The sequence below is a fragment of the Antechinus flavipes genome, chromosome 3 (genome assembly GCF_016432865.1).
Source record: "Antechinus flavipes isolate AdamAnt ecotype Samford, QLD, Australia chromosome 3, AdamAnt_v2, whole genome shotgun sequence".
Taxonomy (NCBI): Eukaryota; Metazoa; Chordata; class Mammalia; order Dasyuromorphia; family Dasyuridae; genus Antechinus; species Antechinus flavipes.
Window position 1 is genome coordinate 5940359 of NC_067400.1, and position 19472 is coordinate 5959830.

Sequence of the window (19472 nt, forward strand, 5' to 3'; positions counted from 1 at the left end):
TTGTTCCATTCCCAGATGTGGATCTCTCTGAAGGGTCTTAGAGTCAGTGAAATCTCCGTACTCTGTTGATCTGCTCACTATATCCTCCTTAAATGAATGGATGAATGAGAAGTCTTTTATTAAATGCTTACCACAGTCTCAGTGGAGTAGACACTTAATAGAAAAAAAATGAGACCGTTCCTCCCACATATCAGTGAGGGAGATAACACACAATAGAATGTCTGGTGGGAGCGCGCATGGAGAGACCCAGACTTCCTAAGGCTGTAAATGAAAGACAGACAGTGAGGCTCAATGATCCTCCATCTCTCCAGAAGGAAAGGGTTGGTGACTTCCATCTCATACGAGCAATATGAGTCTTCAGGATGTCCAGGTGGATTCTAGGAAGTCCCTCCCAGGGAGGTATGAAAGAGAGAGGGAAGAAAGGGAAGGGAAATGGAAGACTCCCTTGAAGACTTGCCTTCCCATCATGTTCCACTGCCTGACTGGCTCCAGCTGCAGCTCTGTCTCTGTGTGCCAGTGAGGTTGACCAAGGTTGAATTCATCAGTTTGTTTAGCTTACCCATCTATTTCCAGCTGTCTGTCTGCAGCGCACAGATTGGCGGCCCTAGCCATCGACAGTGGTCATGATTGCAGGAGAAATCAAAATCCCAGATTCCCCCGAGGAGGTCATCTGTGACATCATCTGAAGGCTAGACGAGGGTTCTGTGACCTTGAACACCTGGACTGGCAATCACACGAGGCCCTGCCAGGAAGAGAAGGCCTGCAGCCGGGATCGATGAGGATCCACGTCAGCCGTCCGTGACGTGCGCCCAACCCGGCCTTCCTCGGCTGTATCTGGGAGAGGAACCCCCTTCCTTAAAGCATGGCCACACGGGCAGTAACGTCATTGGAACCCGAGGTTTTGCAGGGGTCGGTGCTGAAAAAGTACATGCAGATGTTTTGAAAATAAAAAGCTTTAATAAAAAACAGTTCTCTCTATTCCAAAGAGTTGCTTGTGACTCGTCACCTAGATCCTAGAAGCTCAGCTCAGGGAGAGACCTCAGAGCTCACCCAGTGGCTCGCGTTAAACTTGAGCTTCGTGGGCCTCCGTGGCTTGTTAGGAGGGAGAGTGGGAGCAGAAACCCCCTCACGTGACCCTGCTTTGGAGGAAGGTGGTTCCTCGCCCAAATACAACGCGCTTGTCCGGCTGAGGGAATGGTCGTTCCTGCTCCCCATCTTTGCTCCCCCTTTGGCGCAGGAACCAGAGGTTAGGCCAGAGGTTGCTGGGCCCTGGGGAAGGCGATGCAAGGAGGGAAGGATGGCGAGGACCTGGAGCATCATCTCCTCTGGCAGAAGTACCGGATGCGGACCGCGAGCCTTATTTTGTGGGGAGAGCGTGGGGCTGGGAGAGGGCTGTGTCCAGGGTGGCTAGGGGAACCCTCCTGACTGCAAGGCTCCTGCCCAGCCAAGGCAGACTGGGGGGGCTGGGAAGGCTTCAGACAGAGGGACATCAAGCACAAATGGCACTGAAGAGCGGGCAGCTCCACCGCCAAAAGGGCTAGGGTCCAGATCCCGGGCCACCTTTCAGGCCACCACCCACAGTCCCCTGCGGCACAGGCCCGCGTCCACTTGGCCAAGGGCCTGACCTTTCTCCGAACATTCCTTGGGCTCCGGTGCCCACTGGAGTGTGTGCGGGCGGCCGGCATTCCTTCCCCAACCTTCCGACTTGCCAGTCACAAGCGGAGATCATTAACACATGCCCTGCACGGAGCGCGATCCCGAGGGCACCGGCTGAGTTCTGAAGCCCGGAAAGACACGGCCGACCACCATGCAGCCCGCCCGCCCGGGACCTTCCTGGACCAAGACGTGGCCGCCCACGGGGCCGAGTTTCACCTCGCTGCTCTCAAGGACTGGAGTCGCGGGCACGATGCTCTGCCAGGTAAAGTCTCTGGGAACAGGCTCAGGCCCCGCGGAACTTGTTTATCCCCTCAGTAACTTCATTGGCAACAATTGGGGGAAAGAAAGTGGCAAATTAGTTGGGCATTTTTCCTTTCGCCGGGATGGGAACGAAACGTGAAATATGTTTCTATTAGATGCACATTACGGCTCCGTCCCTCCTCTTCTTTTCATTAAGTCTGCTCCTTTAGAAGCAAGATTACATTCTCTGATTAAATGCTGGGACACTTTTTTAAAAATTCAATGTATTTACAGGATAAGACTCTTAAATCTAGAGTGTAACGCAAATAGGATGGGGAAGGAGAAAGAGAAGGGGCCTGGGTTCAAATCCCACTTCTCCTGTCTGTGGGATTCCAAGAAATTCCCTTAGGTTCTCTGGACCTCGGTTTCCTGTTCTGTAAATCAGGAGGGAGGGATATGAAATGGCTTCTGGATTCCCTCCCAGCGCTGGCTTGATGTGGCTCTTCTCTTGATTTGCACTTAAAAGAGTCATGGTCTGGAAATTCACAGACTCAGAGCTAGAAGAGACCTAGGAGTCCAAGCCTGGGTGGATGGCAGCAGAGGCTGAGGGGGAAAAATAACCTTTGTCACGTGTGCCTCAGTTTCCTCATTTGGAAAACGAGAGAATTGGATTGCGGCCCTCCCAGGAGCCTTGTAGCTCTAAAAGTGGAGCTCGGAAACACGGATGCCATCCCGGCCACACGTGGAGTAGAGAGGGCTTTCTTCTTGCTCTGGGGCCCGTCACCTACCCCTCAAGCAGTCAGCGAGCTCACCAAGCCCCTGTGTGTCAGGCTCCAGGGATATAAAAGGAAAGAGAGACAGAGACTGAGATAGAGAAACACAGAGAGACAGAGACAGAGAGACACAGTGAGAAACAGAGAGACAGAGACAGACACAGTGAGAAACAGAGAGAGAGACAGAGAGAAACACAAAGAGACACACAAAAAGAGACAGACAGAGAGCAACACAAAGAGAGACACACACAAAGGGACAGACAGACAGACTGAAACAGAGAGAAACAGACAGAGACACACAAAAAGAGACAGAGACAGAGAGACACAGTGAGAAACAGAGAGAGACAGAGACATTCAAAGAGAAAGAGACACACAAAAAGACAGAAAGAAACAGAGAGAAACAGAGACACACAGAGAGACAGAAAGAGAGACACAGTGAGAAACAGCAAGAGAGAGACAGGCAGAGAGAAACACAAAGACACACACAGCAATACAGTCAGACAGAGAAACAGAGAGAAACAGACAGAAACAAAGAGAGACAAAGACAGAGAGAGACACAAAGAGAGACAGTGAGAAACAGAGAGAGACAGAGACAGGCAGAGAGACAGAGAGGGTGAGAGATAGAAAGAGAGACAGAATCAAAGCGAGACAGAGACAAAGAGAGAGACAGAGACAGAGAGAGTGAGAGATAGAAAGAGAGACAGAGTCAGAGAGAAGCAGAAACAGAGACAAAGAGAGAGATAGAGAGAGTGAGAGATAGAAAGAGAGACAGAGTCAGAGAGAAGCAGAGAGAGAAACAGAGACAAAGAGAGAGATAGAGACAGAGAGGGAGAGAGGGAAAAAGAGGGGGAGAGAATAAGGAAGGAAAGAGGGAGAGAGAATGAAAGGAAGAGGAGAGAAGGGAAGGAATCATCTTGCTAAATGTCTGAGCCTCCGGACCTAAGTATCTGAACCAAACCCCAGATCAATGGGCTCAGGGCCAGTTGCCCACCAGGCTCACCCTCCCTGAGCCTGAGAAGGACCCCGAGGTTTGCTGTTTTCTGGACGGACGGCCAGAGGCCCATCGATAATATAGCGACATGCCCTGCCCCTCTCTGCAACACGTACCAGGGGGAGCAGAGCCACGAGACTTGGGGTTCCTCCGGTTCCGCCTGCTCCCCAGTGATTAGTTCGGCCCATAAATAAGCCCCCATAGACACCATTTGCAGGTTCATTTTCACCTCGATTAGTATGCAAACTGCCTTGCAATGGGTGAACAAAATAGAAGGTAACTCATTTTCCCTGCTTATAAATGGTTCATTACCGTGGCCTCCGATGGCTCGTTCCGTTCTCCATCTGTACTTCCACGGCTCTGTGTTGTGTTACGTTGTAGACAGAGTAAATCCGAGATGCAGAGGGGGCCCATCGGGCCAGAGAGGGACCCCCTTGGGGGCTGTGTGCGGGGCAACTTCCACTGACCCAGGAAACTGAAGACGGCTCCCCGAGGTCTCCGCTTTAGTTATGACACTCGTGGATTCCATGACTTAGCTGTCCCTGGGGACCTTTCTCTAGTAGAACCTCAGGTCAAGAAAAGACTCCCCCAAAAGAATGATGGCTCAGCAAGTTGGGCAACAGAGAAGGAAACTGGTAGAGCCAGAAGGGCTACTGACAATTGCCACAGAAATGTCAAATCCAGGTGGTGGAGGTATAATAATGGCCGTGACTCAGAGAACAGTCCCATTATCCAAGGCAGTCACACGTGGAATGATGACTGGGATGGGATTGGAGAAAAAGTGCCTCCCTCTCTCCGGACCCCAAACAAGCTTTTTGCAATATTAGGCAAAGCACTGGGTCACCGAGGCTCCCTGTGACTTTGGGATTCTGCCTGCCCTAGGGGACTCCTACAAAACTGGATGCCATCCCACCTAAATTAGACTCGGAAACTCGGGTGTGATTTTATTCCATTTTATTTCATTTCCTTCACCTCTCCAGGACTTCTGATGAAAAGGGTGGAGAGGACCTAGCGGAAGGAAGGCAGGCTGCACAGACTTAATGTGGCCATGGGAATTCCCCGGAGGCCGGGTTTTCATAGTCTGGGGGAGCTTGAACCCAATGCTTCCTGCTTGTTGGGGAAGATGCCGTTTGGCCAAGCTTCTGGACACGATGCAGAGAAAAGTGGGAAGAGCTCCCTAAAACTCGCAGTCAGGACTCGTCCTGGGTTAGTCAGTTGCCGGATACCTGTATGAGCCTCCTCCCAAAGTCTCAGGAGACTCCTCCATAAGAGGATGGCCTTAGACTGAAGGCTTCCTAAAGCCTGTTCCAATTCTAAATCTAGGTCAACTATGTGGCCCCCACCGTGCCAAGAGCTTTATAATCATTCTATTATTTGATCCTCACAACAATGCTGTTAAGTGGATATTATTATCTGCATATATTTTAGTGACTTGCCCAGAGTCACACGGCTAAGAAGGATTAAGTGTCTGAGGTCAGATTTAAACTCAATTCCTCCTGACTTTGGGGCCAGCTGCCCCTGCATTTAACTTTTGAGGAAACTGAGGCAGATAGAACTAAATAACAAATAATTCCTCTGGAATATCACCCTGTAAAACAGATGGAGAATAGTTACATGCCCCCCCTCAACCTCATCCCCATAGACAGCCCAGTCCCTGGATTTCCAACTCATGTCTAAAGGCAAAATTGACCCAGAACAAGAAAGACTTTCAGACCAGTCCCCAGACTGTACTTGGGGAAAAGGGGGAAATTGGGATTGAGTGGGAAATAGATATCCCTTCCTTATTCAGTATAAGAAAAAAAATAAGCAGAAAATGTTCTTTCTTCACTAGATTTTCCCTTTTCTTTCAAAAGTGCTCTTCTCCTCCAGAGCTTTTAATTAAAAAACAAAGGAAGCTCAATAAGCCCATATTTGTCTCCAGGTACCATTTGGATGAAGAGGATTAGGCTGATAAGATGCTCAGTGTTTATTGTTATAAATCTCTGTTTCAGGCCATGAGTCCAGACCCGACCTGTAAAGAAAATGAAACGTAAGTAAATAGCAAGGGGGCTTTCGTTTGGTATTCAAAATGTCAAAGGATCAAAGGCATTGTTGGAGATTCGGAGAAATCCTGGATAACTCAAAATCTAATAATAGAACCGTGGGGGAAAAGCCTAATTAATGATTTAAGACTACAAATAGGATCTTTTTTGGGGGGAGGGCAAACTAATGTGAGTAAAAGAGGAGCAAATAGATTTTGCGTGTCTATTCATGATGACAGGAGTTTGAGTCAAGTCCCAAGGACATTGTGTAAAAGGCAGAAATCCCTGACACCCATAGAGGGAAGTCGAAATCAAAGCACAGGAGCAACTCTCTTCAAACGAGCCGATTTCTGGCTTTGATTACCTGCTTACTTCGTGGACATGGTGGTGGTGGGGAGTCTTCTCTAGTTTAATAGTGACCTGATTGCTTCCTTCTTTTTTTTAAACCAGCAGTGCATTCAGCCTTAAAACCTGGTCCCAATTGGGGAGTTGGGTGCCTAAGCTGGGCTGGGCAATGAACAACTGAGCAGTTTATCAAGTGCGGCTCTCCTAGTTTCATGGAAACTTGCCGCAGCTTGTCCAGCCCTGCGCCGCCCCATAACAGGGAGGCACTGGGCCAGGCCGCCTCTCCGAGAAAGCTGAAACCAGGGCGATTAGAAGCCAAAATAAAGAGGGAACCTGGAGGACGAAAGAGAAGGCCCCACAGTAAACACGAGCCGAGGGATGGAAAACCACTGATCGGTAGCCATGTCCAGTTTAGATTAGGAGGGGTTTCCAAGGGCAGCTCTCCACGTGGTCTGGTCCAGGTTTTGTATCCTGGACCCCTCTTGCAATCCGGTGAAACCTATGGAGCCCCTCTCTGAATGCTGGGATTTTGTTTAAAGTGAATAAAAATGCATGGGATTACAAAGGAAACCAATTTTATTGTGATATAATTATTCAACTTTTAAAATATATTCATGAACTCCTGAAAAATAGTCCTTTAAAACATTTGAGACTTTAATAGATTAAGACAAATCAGCTCAGAGGGGAATGGGGCCAAGACAGGGAAGTCTCCATTAAGGAGGAAGTAAATGAAAGTTGTCAGCATGGGGAGTTAATAAGGCAGCTTTGCCCACCTTGTCCAGCCGAGGACCCCGCGGGCAATAGGAGGGGACGGTTTTCGGATTCAATTTTATCACTTAGACTCTTTTTGACAGTCGAGGTCACCAAGCCCAGTGCCTTTCTCTTACAGATGAGAAAACTGAGGCTCAGTGGGACCAGGTGAGCGTTGCCATAGCACATAACTAGTTAGAAGCAGAGGTGAGATTTGAACTCAGACCAAAACTTTCCAAAACTGGTTCTCTTTCCAATGGGCAATAGAGTCATCAACTTTGGAGATGCTCCGTAAGCACTAGATTGACTGACTCTTGAGGTACAGTTGGGATAAAAGCTGAAAGTGGAAGAGATTCTCCAAATGCTAGAAGTCATTTTACATGAGTACTGTAATAAAAAAATGACTTACCTCCTCTTTAGGGAGACCAGTGAATCATTTGACATTTCTGAATCCCCTGAAGATGAAATCTACTGAGTGTTATTTTAATCACAGTTTAGAAAGAGAAAGAAGGGCTGGAGCACATTATTCTAGCCCTATATGAGTTGGGAAATGAAATAAAGACGCTGTAGCTCGTCTAAGCCCAGAGTGTCACAAAGCAGCCAGGCCCATATCCCTGGATGTGGGATGAAATTGTGGGTAATCACATCCACACATTAGTGTTTACCTACTTTCTACAGATCACTGTGCTAGGAGTCTGGGAGACAAAGCCATATGATAACAAATCCCTTCCTCCTGGCATGGAACCTCACCAAAGCTTATATCTCCTAGGACAGATTAGTGATAGACAAAGAAAAATAAAGTTCTGAATATTTTGCCTGATTTGATCGGCTCACTGGTCTGTTTTATCCACGTAAAGTGTGAGTGAGTCATATTTATATTCATAGTCATATTTGGTCAACAAGGTGGACAGGAAAACCAAGGGAAAACCAAAAACCTGCCTTGAGGAAACTAGTGAAACAGGATTTTTTTTTCTCCTGTAGCCTTAATGCCCTCCTCCCTTTTTCTATTTTCTTCCCACCCCCACCCTTAGTATCTGTCACTTCCAATATTCTCCTGGGGTTAATGGATAACTGGAATGAGCTGATGAGGGTTTAAGACACCAGGTCTTCTAGCATCATTTGTATTTAGTAGTAGAAGCTAAAAAAAATCATAGTAGCCAAAAATCTTAGAGTCGGCAGGCTCAGAGAAAGCCTTGTCCAACCGGAACCTGATCCGCGTTCCATTAACTGCCCTAGCCCCAACAGGTGGCCGATGACCTGAATAGGGAGCCCTTAGAGAGAAAAGTCCTTGCCACAATCAGAAAGCCTCATGGGCAGCTCTGTTCATTAAAGCCGCTTTCTGAAATCCAGCCTGAATCAAGATCCTTGCAATTCCTGCCTGTTGCTCCCAGATTCGCTTTTGGGGGTGGGTGGGGTGAAAGGACAGATGTAGCTTAAGCTCTCAATTAAATGAGATGACATTTGTAAGGCACTTAGCATAGTCATTCACATGGTAGAGGCTAAATAAAAGCTTCTTCTCTTCCCTCTGAACCACCTCCAAATCTCAGTCCCTCAGATGCTTGAAGATGTCCACGGAGGAAGGAATTTGTTGTTATAAGACTTTATCTCCCAGACTCAGCACAGTATAGATTATTTCGATTATTTTCTTCTCTAGACCAAACATCTTCAGTTCTTTCGATCATTGCTAATATGGCATCCCCTTAAGACCTTTTCCCACCCAAAAGCAACCTCCTCTGGATATTCTCAGCTTATTAAGGTGCCACAAACAGAACTGAAAGCAATACTCTCAACTTATCCTTACCGTGGCACAGCAGAATATGGCTATCACCGGGACACAAGGTTCCCCTTAAACCTCTAAGAATATTAATTTCCCTGATTCGTGTTCAGTTTTCAGTCCACTAAAATTCCCATCAATTTTCCAAACTCTAGCCTGGACAGATTTCCTTGCTTTTTGTCTTGTACCAGGGATCTTGATTTTTTGGAACCTAAATGTCAGATTTTTCATTGAATCTTATAAAAGGACATTGTTGTTGTTAGGTTCAGTCCATTTCCAATTTGACAAAATTTTGATAACTATTGAACGTGTCATCCGGTGTGAGAGCTGCCCTTCCCACCCCAATTTATATCATCTGTGAATTTAGCAAATCCCATCTATGTCATTGCTAATAAAAGTATAGGTCTGTATTGCATTCTGCTATAGACTTCATTCCATTTTAACAATTAGAGATGACTCTGTGAATTCAATCATTCACTCAAATCTATCTAAATGTTCCACTATCTAGCCTTATAATTCTCAGTCTTTGTGACTTTTTGGCCACAAAAGTAACCAGGAAAAATAGAATGTAAGACAAAAAGCTGAATAAATGTCTACATTTTAATTTGCTCTGTCAAAACAGAAAAGGAAGTCCTTCTGGGAGCACGTTGTTTGTGAGGTTTATGACAAGGCACTTGTGTTTTAGTGGACAGCATGCTTGGGAACTTAGAAGGTAGGGAAGACCTGGATTTAAATCCTACTTTAGAAACTCACTATGTTGCCTTGGGGAAACCATTTGATGCCTCCCAATCTCAGTTTTCTCACTGTAAATTGTAAGAATTATAGTATCGCTTGCCTCCCCAGGGTCATAGGGAGATTCAAATGAAGCAATGTGCAAAAAATTCCACATTAAAGGCAAATATTCTTCTTGGCACTAGATCTGTATCTAGATGCTCATTAACCATCAATGCCTTTAATAATGCATCTGGAAAAAATTCCAGGAATCAGTCAAGCTCACTGGGGCTATAATTTGCAAAATCTCTCTCTCTCTCTCTGTCTCTCTCTCTCTCTCTCTCTGTCTCTCTCTCTCTCTCTCTCTCTCTGTCTCTGTAAGTGTATACATACATACATACATACATATATATGTATAAGAATTTCTCTGTCTCTCTCTGGCAAAACTTGCTTTTTCCCATTTCTTTACTATCTCTCATGTAAGCATCTTTCAAAGCATGAATAATGAATAGAAAACTGGAAGCAGACTTAAGAAAACCTGAATTTAAATCTTATTTCTGTCATTGAGTATGATTGAGTATTGAGTATGATCCTAATCAATGAAGAGAAGAATGCTTTAAAAAGCACAATTGCCCAAATGAAAAGAGAAGCACAAAAAATTTATTGAAAAAGAAAAAAATGCTTTAAAGGTACTTTTTAAATTTAATTTAATTCTTCTTAAAAAAGTAGAATTGGTTAAAAGAAAAGGGATGTACAAAAGCTCACAGAAGAAAATAATAATTTAAAAATTAGAATTGAGCAAATTGAAGCCAAGGATTTTGTGAAAGAAAACCAAAGAATGGGAAAAAAAAGACAATATTAAATATCTCATTGGAAAACTACTGACCTGGAAAAAAGATCCAGGAGAGATAATTTTAAAATTATTGGATGATCTAAAAGTCATGATTAAATTTAAAAAATAAAGAAGCTAACATCATATTTCAAGAAATTGTCAAAAAAAATTGCCCTGATATTATAGATCCAGAGAATAAAATAGAAATTGAAAGAATCCACTGATATCCTCCTAAAGAGATTCCAAAATGAAAACTCCCAGGAAGATAAATCTCAGATCAAGGAGAAAATACTGAAAAAAACAAAACAAAACAAAACAAACAAAAAAAAAATTCAAGTATTTTGGAGCCACAGCCAGGATAACACAAGATTTAGCAGCTTCTACATTAAAGGATTTGAGGGCTTGGAATATGATATTCTAGAGGGCAAAGGAGCTAGAATTATAAACAAAAATCACCTACTCATCAAAACTGAGTATAATGCTTCAGGGGAAAATGGATATTTAATAAAATAGAAAAATGTCAAGTATTTTTAATGAATAGAACAGATCTGAATAAAAAAATTTGACTTTCAAATACAAGACTCAAGAGAAGCCTAAAATAGTAAACAGGAAAGGGAAATTATAAGAGACTAAATAAGGTTAAACTTTACATGGGAAGATGATACTTGTAATTCATAAGAACTTTCTTATTATTAGGTCAGCTAAAAGGAGTATATGTAAATAGAGTGCAGAGGAATGAGTTGAATGTGAAGGGATAGTATCTAAAACAGATAAACAAATAAAAACTAGGGGTAAACAAGGAATGCACTGGGAAAAAGAGAAAGGGAAAGATAGAACGGGATAAATTATTTCACATAAAAAAGGCAAGAAGATGTTTTTACAGGGGAGAGGAAGAGTTGGCAGGTAAGTTGGTGTGAGTAATGGTTGAAAGGGGGAAATAACATACACACTTAATTGGGTGTAGAAATCTATCTTACCTTACATGAAAATAGGAGAGGAAAAGGTTAAGAAAAATGGAGTTGGGGCTGATAGAAAGGAGGGTAGATTGGGAAAGGGATAAACAGAAGGAAAATACTTTTGAGGAGAAAGGGTAAAAGGAGAGAAAATAAATGGAGGGGTGGGTAATAGAGCTAGCAATGATGATTATGAAGAAAGTTTCTTTGATAAAGGTCTCATTTTTTAAACATGTAGAGAACCAAATCAAATTTATGAAAAATAAAAGCTATTCCCCAATTGATACATGATCAGAAAATATGAAGTAATCAAAGCTAGCATGTTCATATGAAAAATGTTCTAATTCACTATTGATTGGAGAAATGCAAATTAAAACAATTTAGAGGTACTACTTTATACTTAGATTAGGTGATAGGACAAAAAAGATAATGAAAAATATTAGAGGGGGTGTGAAGGGAAAAAATGAGGCATTAATGCATTCTTGGCGGGGTTGGGAACTGATTCAACCATTCTGTAAAGCAATTTGGAACTATGCCCCGAAGATGATAAAATCATACATATCCTTTGATTTAGTATTAGCGCTATTAGGTCTGTATTCCACAAGAGAATAAAAACAAAAAAGAAAAGGATTTATATGCATAAAATATTCATAACATCTTTTCTATGGGCAAATAATTGGAAATGAAGGGGATTTCCATCAATTGAGGAATGGCTGAAGAAATTGTGATATATGGTTATGATGAAATGCTAAGTGTGCTATAAGAAATGATGAGCAGGATGTTTTCAGAGAAACCTGAAAAGATTTCTATAAGTTGATATGAAATGGAAAGTACTGGATAGAAAGTCATAGCAATATTAAAAGATGATAAGATATGAATGACAACTCATCTCAGCAATATAACATTCTAGGACATCTCTGAAGGACTTAAGATGAGAAATGCTAACCATACTCAGAGAAAGTGTTTGAATAAAAATTGAAGCATGCTTTTTTCCTGCTTTTTTCTTATTCTTTTGTCTGGTTTCTTTCACAAGTTGATTATTATGGAAACAGTTTTCATTACTACACATGTTTAATCTCTATTATATTTCTTGCCTTCTCGGGGTGGTAGGGTAGGGGGGACAGAAGGAAATCTGAAACTCGAAGTTTTAATTGTTTTTGTATTTAACTGGGGAAAAATAAAATACTAAATAATTAAAGTATAAAAAAAATAAAGAAATCCTTTAAGACTCAAAGGATTGTAACTTTAATTATAGATTAACAGGCCAACTAAGTTTTTGAGCAGACCTACATAGCGGTTCCTTCAAGTATAAACCACAAGAGAGATCACTGATCATTTCCAAAGCAGGCCTAAGTATTCAGTACCTGAACCAATTGCCAAATCCTGTCACTTCTATCTCTGCGACGTGTCTCTTAATTCTTCTTCTCTAGATTCAACCACCACCATCATGAAACTCTCATCGCATCATGACTGTTTTATTGCATGTCATCTGGTCATCTACCTCACTTTGGATCTGCCCACTCAATTCATCTTTTATCCAATAGCTGAAGTGATTCCCCACCCCAATTTTCAAGTTATATCACATAAAAGCACTTTAAAAAATTATTGTTGTTTCAGCAAGTCCCACTCACCTGCACAATCAAATATCATCTCCTCCATCTGGCATTTATAACATTTCACAATCGGCTTTCTTCTTGCTTTTTTTCAGTTTTCTTGCCCATTACTGCCCTTCCTAGACTCTTTGATTCAGCCAAACTGGCTTATTTATTCTTCTGCTCTGAATAGCACTTAATCTCTCTTTTCCAAGGATTTGCCCTGGTTATTCCTTCCACTTGAATAACTATCCTTCCTCATCTCTACTTCTTTGAATCCTTGGGTTTCTTCAAGACTTATTTCAAACATCATTTTCTAAAGGAAACCGGTTCTGATTTCTCTCTCCCCTTTTCCTCTTCCTCCCCACCTCCGCCCCAGCAACCTTTCAGGTGTCTTGGATTTCTTCTATATATAACTAGATATTTCTACTGTCTCCTTATTTTGAATATAAGCTCCTTGAGCACAAGAATTTTCCATTTCTGAGTATGTAATTGGAAGCAGTTACTGTTAGGGGAGCAGAAGGTCTAAGGCTGGTGGACATGGGCACATTTAATAAATATCTTGTGAAGAAAGCCAGTGACAGAAAGAGGAGTGAGTGGGAAGTTAGAGCAGCTGGCTCCAATCCTGCTTTTCCCACTTGCCCTATGTCTCCTTGGACAAAAAGTGGTCACCTCCCTGATGGAGTACCCCGGCTCTTCATTTGTAGAATGAGGAAGGTCAACTAGATGGCATTGGAGGACTTCCCAACTCTTCTTCCATCCAGGATCTCTGGAAACTCTGGCTCTGCCACTTATTGTCCAGGTGACCTGGCAAGGTTTTTCACCACTCTGTGCCTCAGTTGCTTATTTGTAAAATATGGAGTTAAGGTATTTGGCTCCTAAGCACCTTGCAGCTCTAAAGCCCAGGGATGGCACCGCTGGGTGTTTGGTCCTAGATGCTGCTGCCAGTCTCAGAGTCTGACCTCTGTCCTTGCTTTAACAGGTGTGAGAGCCATGATGACCAACTCCTCAGTGACTGGTACATCTGGTAAGGACACTCTCTGGTCAGTTTTAGAAGCCTTTGATGATGAGGGGAACTGGAGGAATGTCATTTTTAACAGATTTTTCGTAGAGTCTCAGCTGCTCTCTCCCTCATACCCTCCTGTGCTTTCTTTGGCTTCAGGTGCCTCATGCTGCTCCTTCTGATCATCATCATCTGCTGCTCCGTCCTGATCTGCCTCCGGTATTGGCTGAAAAGGTCCCATCTTTGTTCCCCTGGACGCACTGTGGCTGTGTTTTCAGTCAATGACGTCGACTTCATTTCAGGTTTTTTCTTTTTTATTTGCTTACCGGTGGGGCATTGGGAGAAGTAAGGTCATTTCCCATGAGCATATAGAACAAGACATTGAGCCTAAAGAATTATCAGAAGGAGAGATACTCGGAGATAAGAAAGTCTAAAATTCCCCCATCATTGACTACTTTTCATTGCATCTTGCCCTTGAAAGATGATTGAGTTTCATCCTTCACAAGACGAGGAAACTAAGACTCTGCAAAGTAAAACAATTTATTTATGACTCTCCCCTTAGTATCCTGGTACTAAAGTAATGACTGAGAGGATTCTCAGTCAGGGTCTCCTGGATTCCCAGTCCAACACCCTTTCAGTCTTTCCCACCAGATCTATTTACCAAAGACCACACAAAAATCAATTTAGGCACCATTTTAAAATGCTTAATGTTCTGGAAACCAACCAGTAATGAGAGGTCTGGCATGGCATTCCAATTCATTTCACTAAAGATAATTAACTGCCTGCTCTGATAAAAACACGGTGTAAAGCACCAGAGGGACAAAGATGAATAGGGGCTGCTTTTGTCCTCTCAAGGTGCTGAGGATCCTGCAAGGGAATAGCTAACACGGGGAAGAACAGGGTAACGACATCAGGAAAATCTAGATCAAGCCTTGTGAGAATGTGAGATGACAGGACGTGGGGCTAAGGTGGACGATCGGGGCTGAGCTGGACTTTGAATGGAGGAAAGGGGTTCAGCAGGTGAAAATGGAGAAGGGAAAGGTTCCTTCCAGGCAGAGGGGAGAAGGTAGGGGTTAAAGATCAAAAGGTGGGAAAGGCCGGGATGATGGAGCAGCCAGTATTCCACTGGGTCAGGATGAAAATGGGGAATTACGTAGGAAAACCAGAGTCCGATGGGATAGGTCCCCAGATCTCAGGATCAGTAGAATATAATTTCTTCCATAGTCATTCAGGGGTCAGAGAATGTTGGAGTTAGGTAGTCATGGGAGCAGGTCCACACATCAGGAAGACTGTTCAGGAGGTTTTTCAAAGAACCAATTTGAAAGGGCAGATTCTAAAGGTGATAAGGGTTATAGATCATCGGCCGATGGGCCATAAATTTAGAACTTGCTAATTATGTCATCCAATACCCTGATTTCAAAGACAAAAACTAGCTGAGGGCTCTTGGGATGTTCTAGGAGCCATGCTAAATTACAATTTACAAATTCCTTTAGAATTTCCTTTAGAAACAAATTAATTTCAATGGGAATGGAAATCAAGGTATACGAGAAATATCTGAGGTAGAATTAATTGAACTAAGGATGAAAGCTGAATTACAAAACTTTCCAAAGAGAAAAATAAGAATTGGGATAGTCTCAAGTTCATAACTGAAAGAAATAGATGCTAGACCTGGAGAGGAAAAAACTGGGGGTGAAGAGGAGTCATCTGGAGGAAGGATGGGAGGAGGTCGGAGATCTGCTGCAAAAAGTTAGAGTTGGGCTTGAGATCAGGAAGTCAGAATAAACCAACAGTAGAACTGCTGCCTGGGAAGGAAGAGACCCATTTCCCTCCTAAGAGGTCTTCAAGCAAAGCCTAAATAACCACTTACTAAAGACTGGTCTAGAGTTCTTTGGATCAGCTCCACTCCTCAAGGACTCACTCCCTACTACCTACCATAGTGTGCCTCCTAACCAACTGATTCTTTTTGAGCCATCCCCAGTCATGAAGACTTGCTCTATTTTTTTTTCAAACGTGCCAGTGGGAATATCAATATTCAACACTTGGTCAGTCAAAGTTTTTAAGAGAAACTTTAAGAGAAGGTGTTGTAATCTAATTAAGATGAAGTAGGGAAGTACCCTCATTTATTCCTTATCTGAAGATTTGAGTAATACAAAAAAAGAAGAAGAAGAAGAAGGAAGAGGAGGAGGAGGAGGAGGAGGAGGAGGAGGAGGAGGAGGAGGAGGAGGAGGAGGAGGAGGGAACCGCTCTAAACAAAATCCATATAAGCCAAAAGTAAGAAATGGGAAAACCTAAGTTGGATTCTGGGGATGGGATCCCCAGAAGAAGATCCTTCTTCACAGACCCTCTCCCACATTGCACTTTGCAAGAAAAATCAAGTGCTTCATTGGAAGACTTTTGAAACAGGTGGACAAAGGTACCAGTGGCTTCAGTGAGAACAGAATTAATATGCAAGCTGCAATTCTTATTTCTGGGTTTTTTTTTTTTTGTTACTTTGCTTTCCTTGTAAATTTAAGTATAGACACTAAAGTCATGTGAAGAAGAGAACAATAAAGTATGTCCACAACAGAGAACAATTATCCTAGTCTGATTTTCCGGGGAATATCATCAATAGTAATGGATGAAGACAAAAAGCTCCAGGCAGTTTGAACCAACTGCTCCTACCCAGATGACTAATTTGGTCAGCATTGACTCTCTATTGAACATACCCGGGGCCATTTGGAAGGACAACAAAGGAACTTCAGCAGAAGTTCAAAGTAAATTATTAACAGAAGTGCAGGGCCAAAGAATGATGTCCATCTTGGCTCTCGGTATTAGCCAGAAATGAGACAGTCGTGGCAACATTCCCAGATCCAGACTCTGAGGACACAGGTTCAAATCCCAACTCTGTAACTTTTGACCTATGGGGTCTTAGGCAAGTCAGTTTCCTTCTCTGTTTCCTCTGAAAAATGAAAGGTGGGAAAGGATCCTGGAAAAGGGCTCAGCAGGTCTCACACCAGAGGAACTAGTCTTCCCTGAACACATTTTATGCCCTTAAAGGAAAAGAATGTGAATGACAACGATGTCCCCAAAAAAGGCATATGGCAAGAAGAAAAAGAAACTCAGAGGGAAGTGGACATGCAGGACAGCTTTGAAACTAACATGTTGAATTTATTAAATGTGGAATTAAGGCAAGTTGTCCATAATAGTTGGAAAATATTCTTAAAATGCTCACTATATGTCAGTCATTGGACCCAATAGATAAAACTAGTGTCACAGGTTTTGAGGTTGAGGTAGCAATCAATACCTAGTTCAAAATAAATATGTCATAAATTCACAATGTTTTGCCAAAAGGAAGGTTTATTTAGGAGAAGAGTTTACAGGCAAAAATAAGAGGTAAAATGGTAAACATGAAATAAAGCTGGGAGAACTTAGCAGTAGGAAGGAAAAACACAAGTCTCCCTGGGAGTTCACAGTTAATCAGGAGAAAGGAAGAACTCCATGAGGTGGGAGAAAACCATTGACTCACAGGTTAGACTAACCAGAGGTACCTAGAATAAGGATCAAGTACTGTTAAAGGGAAGGCACCATGAGGGAGAGAAAGAGAATACCTCATAGTGGGCTTAGTCCTGAAGAGAACTTAGCAAAGGTCTTCATCATAACCAGACTTTTTAGAGGGGAAATGTAGCCTTGGAAGTTTCTCCAGCACAAAGGCAAGAAACCAGGAGGGAGCTGGCTGAAATGCACTTGGCAACCCCGATTCCAACCCTGTCTAAAGATGTGTCAATGGAGATAGTCTGGGAAAGCAAACTTCCTTTTTTCATGCAATTATGACAGAGCTATTTTAACCTAGGGTAATAAGACTAAGAAAGCTAAGTTCCCATCAAGGTTGTCTCAAAAGTTATTGTGAATATCTTTAAAGATGTTAACTAGATTGGGCAGAGGATGATGAATTAACAATAGACTCTGACTTCGGATTATTGTATACGAACGGGATTTGGGGTTCTTTCTGACAGGGTAAGAGAGTAAGTCACATCATTTCCCCATTCTTTGATCTGCAAAAGGTATCTTTCAAAAAAAGAAGAAAGGGGGTTCTTGAGAGCAAGTCCCATTAATAGACAACTTCATTTTTCTTAGCATAGTATCTGGGGCATAGTATGTGCTTAATAGATGCTTGTTGATTTTCCTGTCATTTATCTATCTATCTATTAGTTATTTATGGAGAGGCTTATTTTTGGTGATTTTTCAACTTCAGAATAACAAAGCCAAAGTACTTTGTAAACATTAAAACGTTATATAACTGCTGGTTTCAGAACAAAGCAAAAGTTTATAAAATATTACCATCATGGAAATAAGAGTCGAGCCTCCCGAAGGAACTACTTTGAAGTAGGCGAAACTTCTTTGGTTGCATCATTTCCAGTGCATTTTTCCAAAAATAATTTCTTTCTTACCATCTAATTGGGAGAAAAGAATACTAATTGAAAACAATGATAATGAGATCTTGATCTCATTTTGCCTCTTACCTCCCAATATAGTTGAACTTGATTCTGAAACTCAATAGATTCAAAATAGAATTCAACTTAGCCTTTGGGTTACATTTTTAAAATCAGAAAGGGCTTGAAACTCATCAATCCTTTCCATTATAATTAACGATTGAATAACAAATTAAGAAAAGACCAAGGAAAAGAACCCAAGGTCACCTATCTTAGATTGAACCTCTGTCTCCCATAATGGAGTCATTTGCAGAAGTACCTTGGCTTCTCATCAAGCCGGGATGTTGTAGATGTCAAAGGTGGTGCGATCTCTAGTTTGGGATGCTCAATTGTAATTGTTTCCTGAATTCCAATCACCCACAATTTCATTCATTCAAATTGAGAAAGTGAAATTCCGGGAACTAAGTTATCCAGCTAAGGGTAGAGTTTGTGTGTGTGTGTGTGTTTAATATTTTTGTGCTCAACTCTTATTCCTCCATTAGTCCAAAAATGTAGATTTCAATGGGTAGATAATGCAATTATAGTCTATGATGATTAGAAAGGTCATTCCTCTCTATCCTTGCTCTTCCAGGAAGAGAAGCGGTCACAGGTCCAACAGCAAGCGTTGACCTCCATTCTCCACACCCTGAGCTGTACCCTGTATCACATCCTGTCCCTTTGGGCCCCCCACCTTCGTATGAAGATTCCCAGAAGACAAGCAGATTGTAATCTATAGTTTCTTCTATAAAGACCAAAAGTCATTATCTCCCCCCCCCCCATCACCTGCCCATTGAAAGACCCATCTTCCATTTTTCTGACTTTTTAGAACAGACTTCAAGAAGGGATGAGATCATGGACAACTATTTTATTTTCAAAGTGATTCTACATGACCCAAAGGATGATAAAGAAAAAAAGAATCAGTTCCCAGCAATGTGCTAATCCCAAAGCAAGACTAGTGTTGCCCTTAGTTCTATCAGGGGAAAGATCATATGCATAGATTAGTAGAGACAAAATGAAAGGGCATCTAGTACCCTTTGAACTGAGCTTTGAAGGAAATCTCAGATTTCAAGAAGTTCAGGTAAAGAGGTAGGAGAAACTGCCTGTTCAAGAGAGATGGACGTGTTATTTATGGGGAAAAATGGGGAAAATGCTAATTTAGCTGGATCCAAGAGAGTAATTGTATAATAAGTTTGGCAAAGCAAGCTGGAATCAAGAATGGGAAGCAGGGCAGAAGGGGTGACTCTTAGTTCAGAGAATGGACAGACTTGTCCCATGACAGTATAGTTGTCTGAAAAGCAAACCCAAACAAACATGAAGCATTGTTATTTTTATAAATTGGAGCCTATCAATAATAAAGTTTCTTCATATAAGAAACTCAGAAAA

The 19472-nt window shown here is 42.4% G+C and overlaps 1 protein-coding gene across 1 annotated transcript; it reads left to right on the forward strand.

The window, feature by feature from the left end:
• Positions 1-1648: 1648 nt before the first annotated feature.
• Positions 1649-19472, forward strand: TMEM207 (transmembrane protein 207). The gene is made up of 5 exons (XM_051991643.1): positions 1649-1918; positions 5652-5689; positions 13621-13665; positions 13801-13943; positions 18682-19472. Exons 1-5 carry the CDS (start codon positions 1808-1810, stop codon positions 18816-18818), a joined length of 474 nt encoding a protein of 157 aa, XP_051847603.1. The 5' UTR covers positions 1649-1807; the 3' UTR covers positions 18819-19472.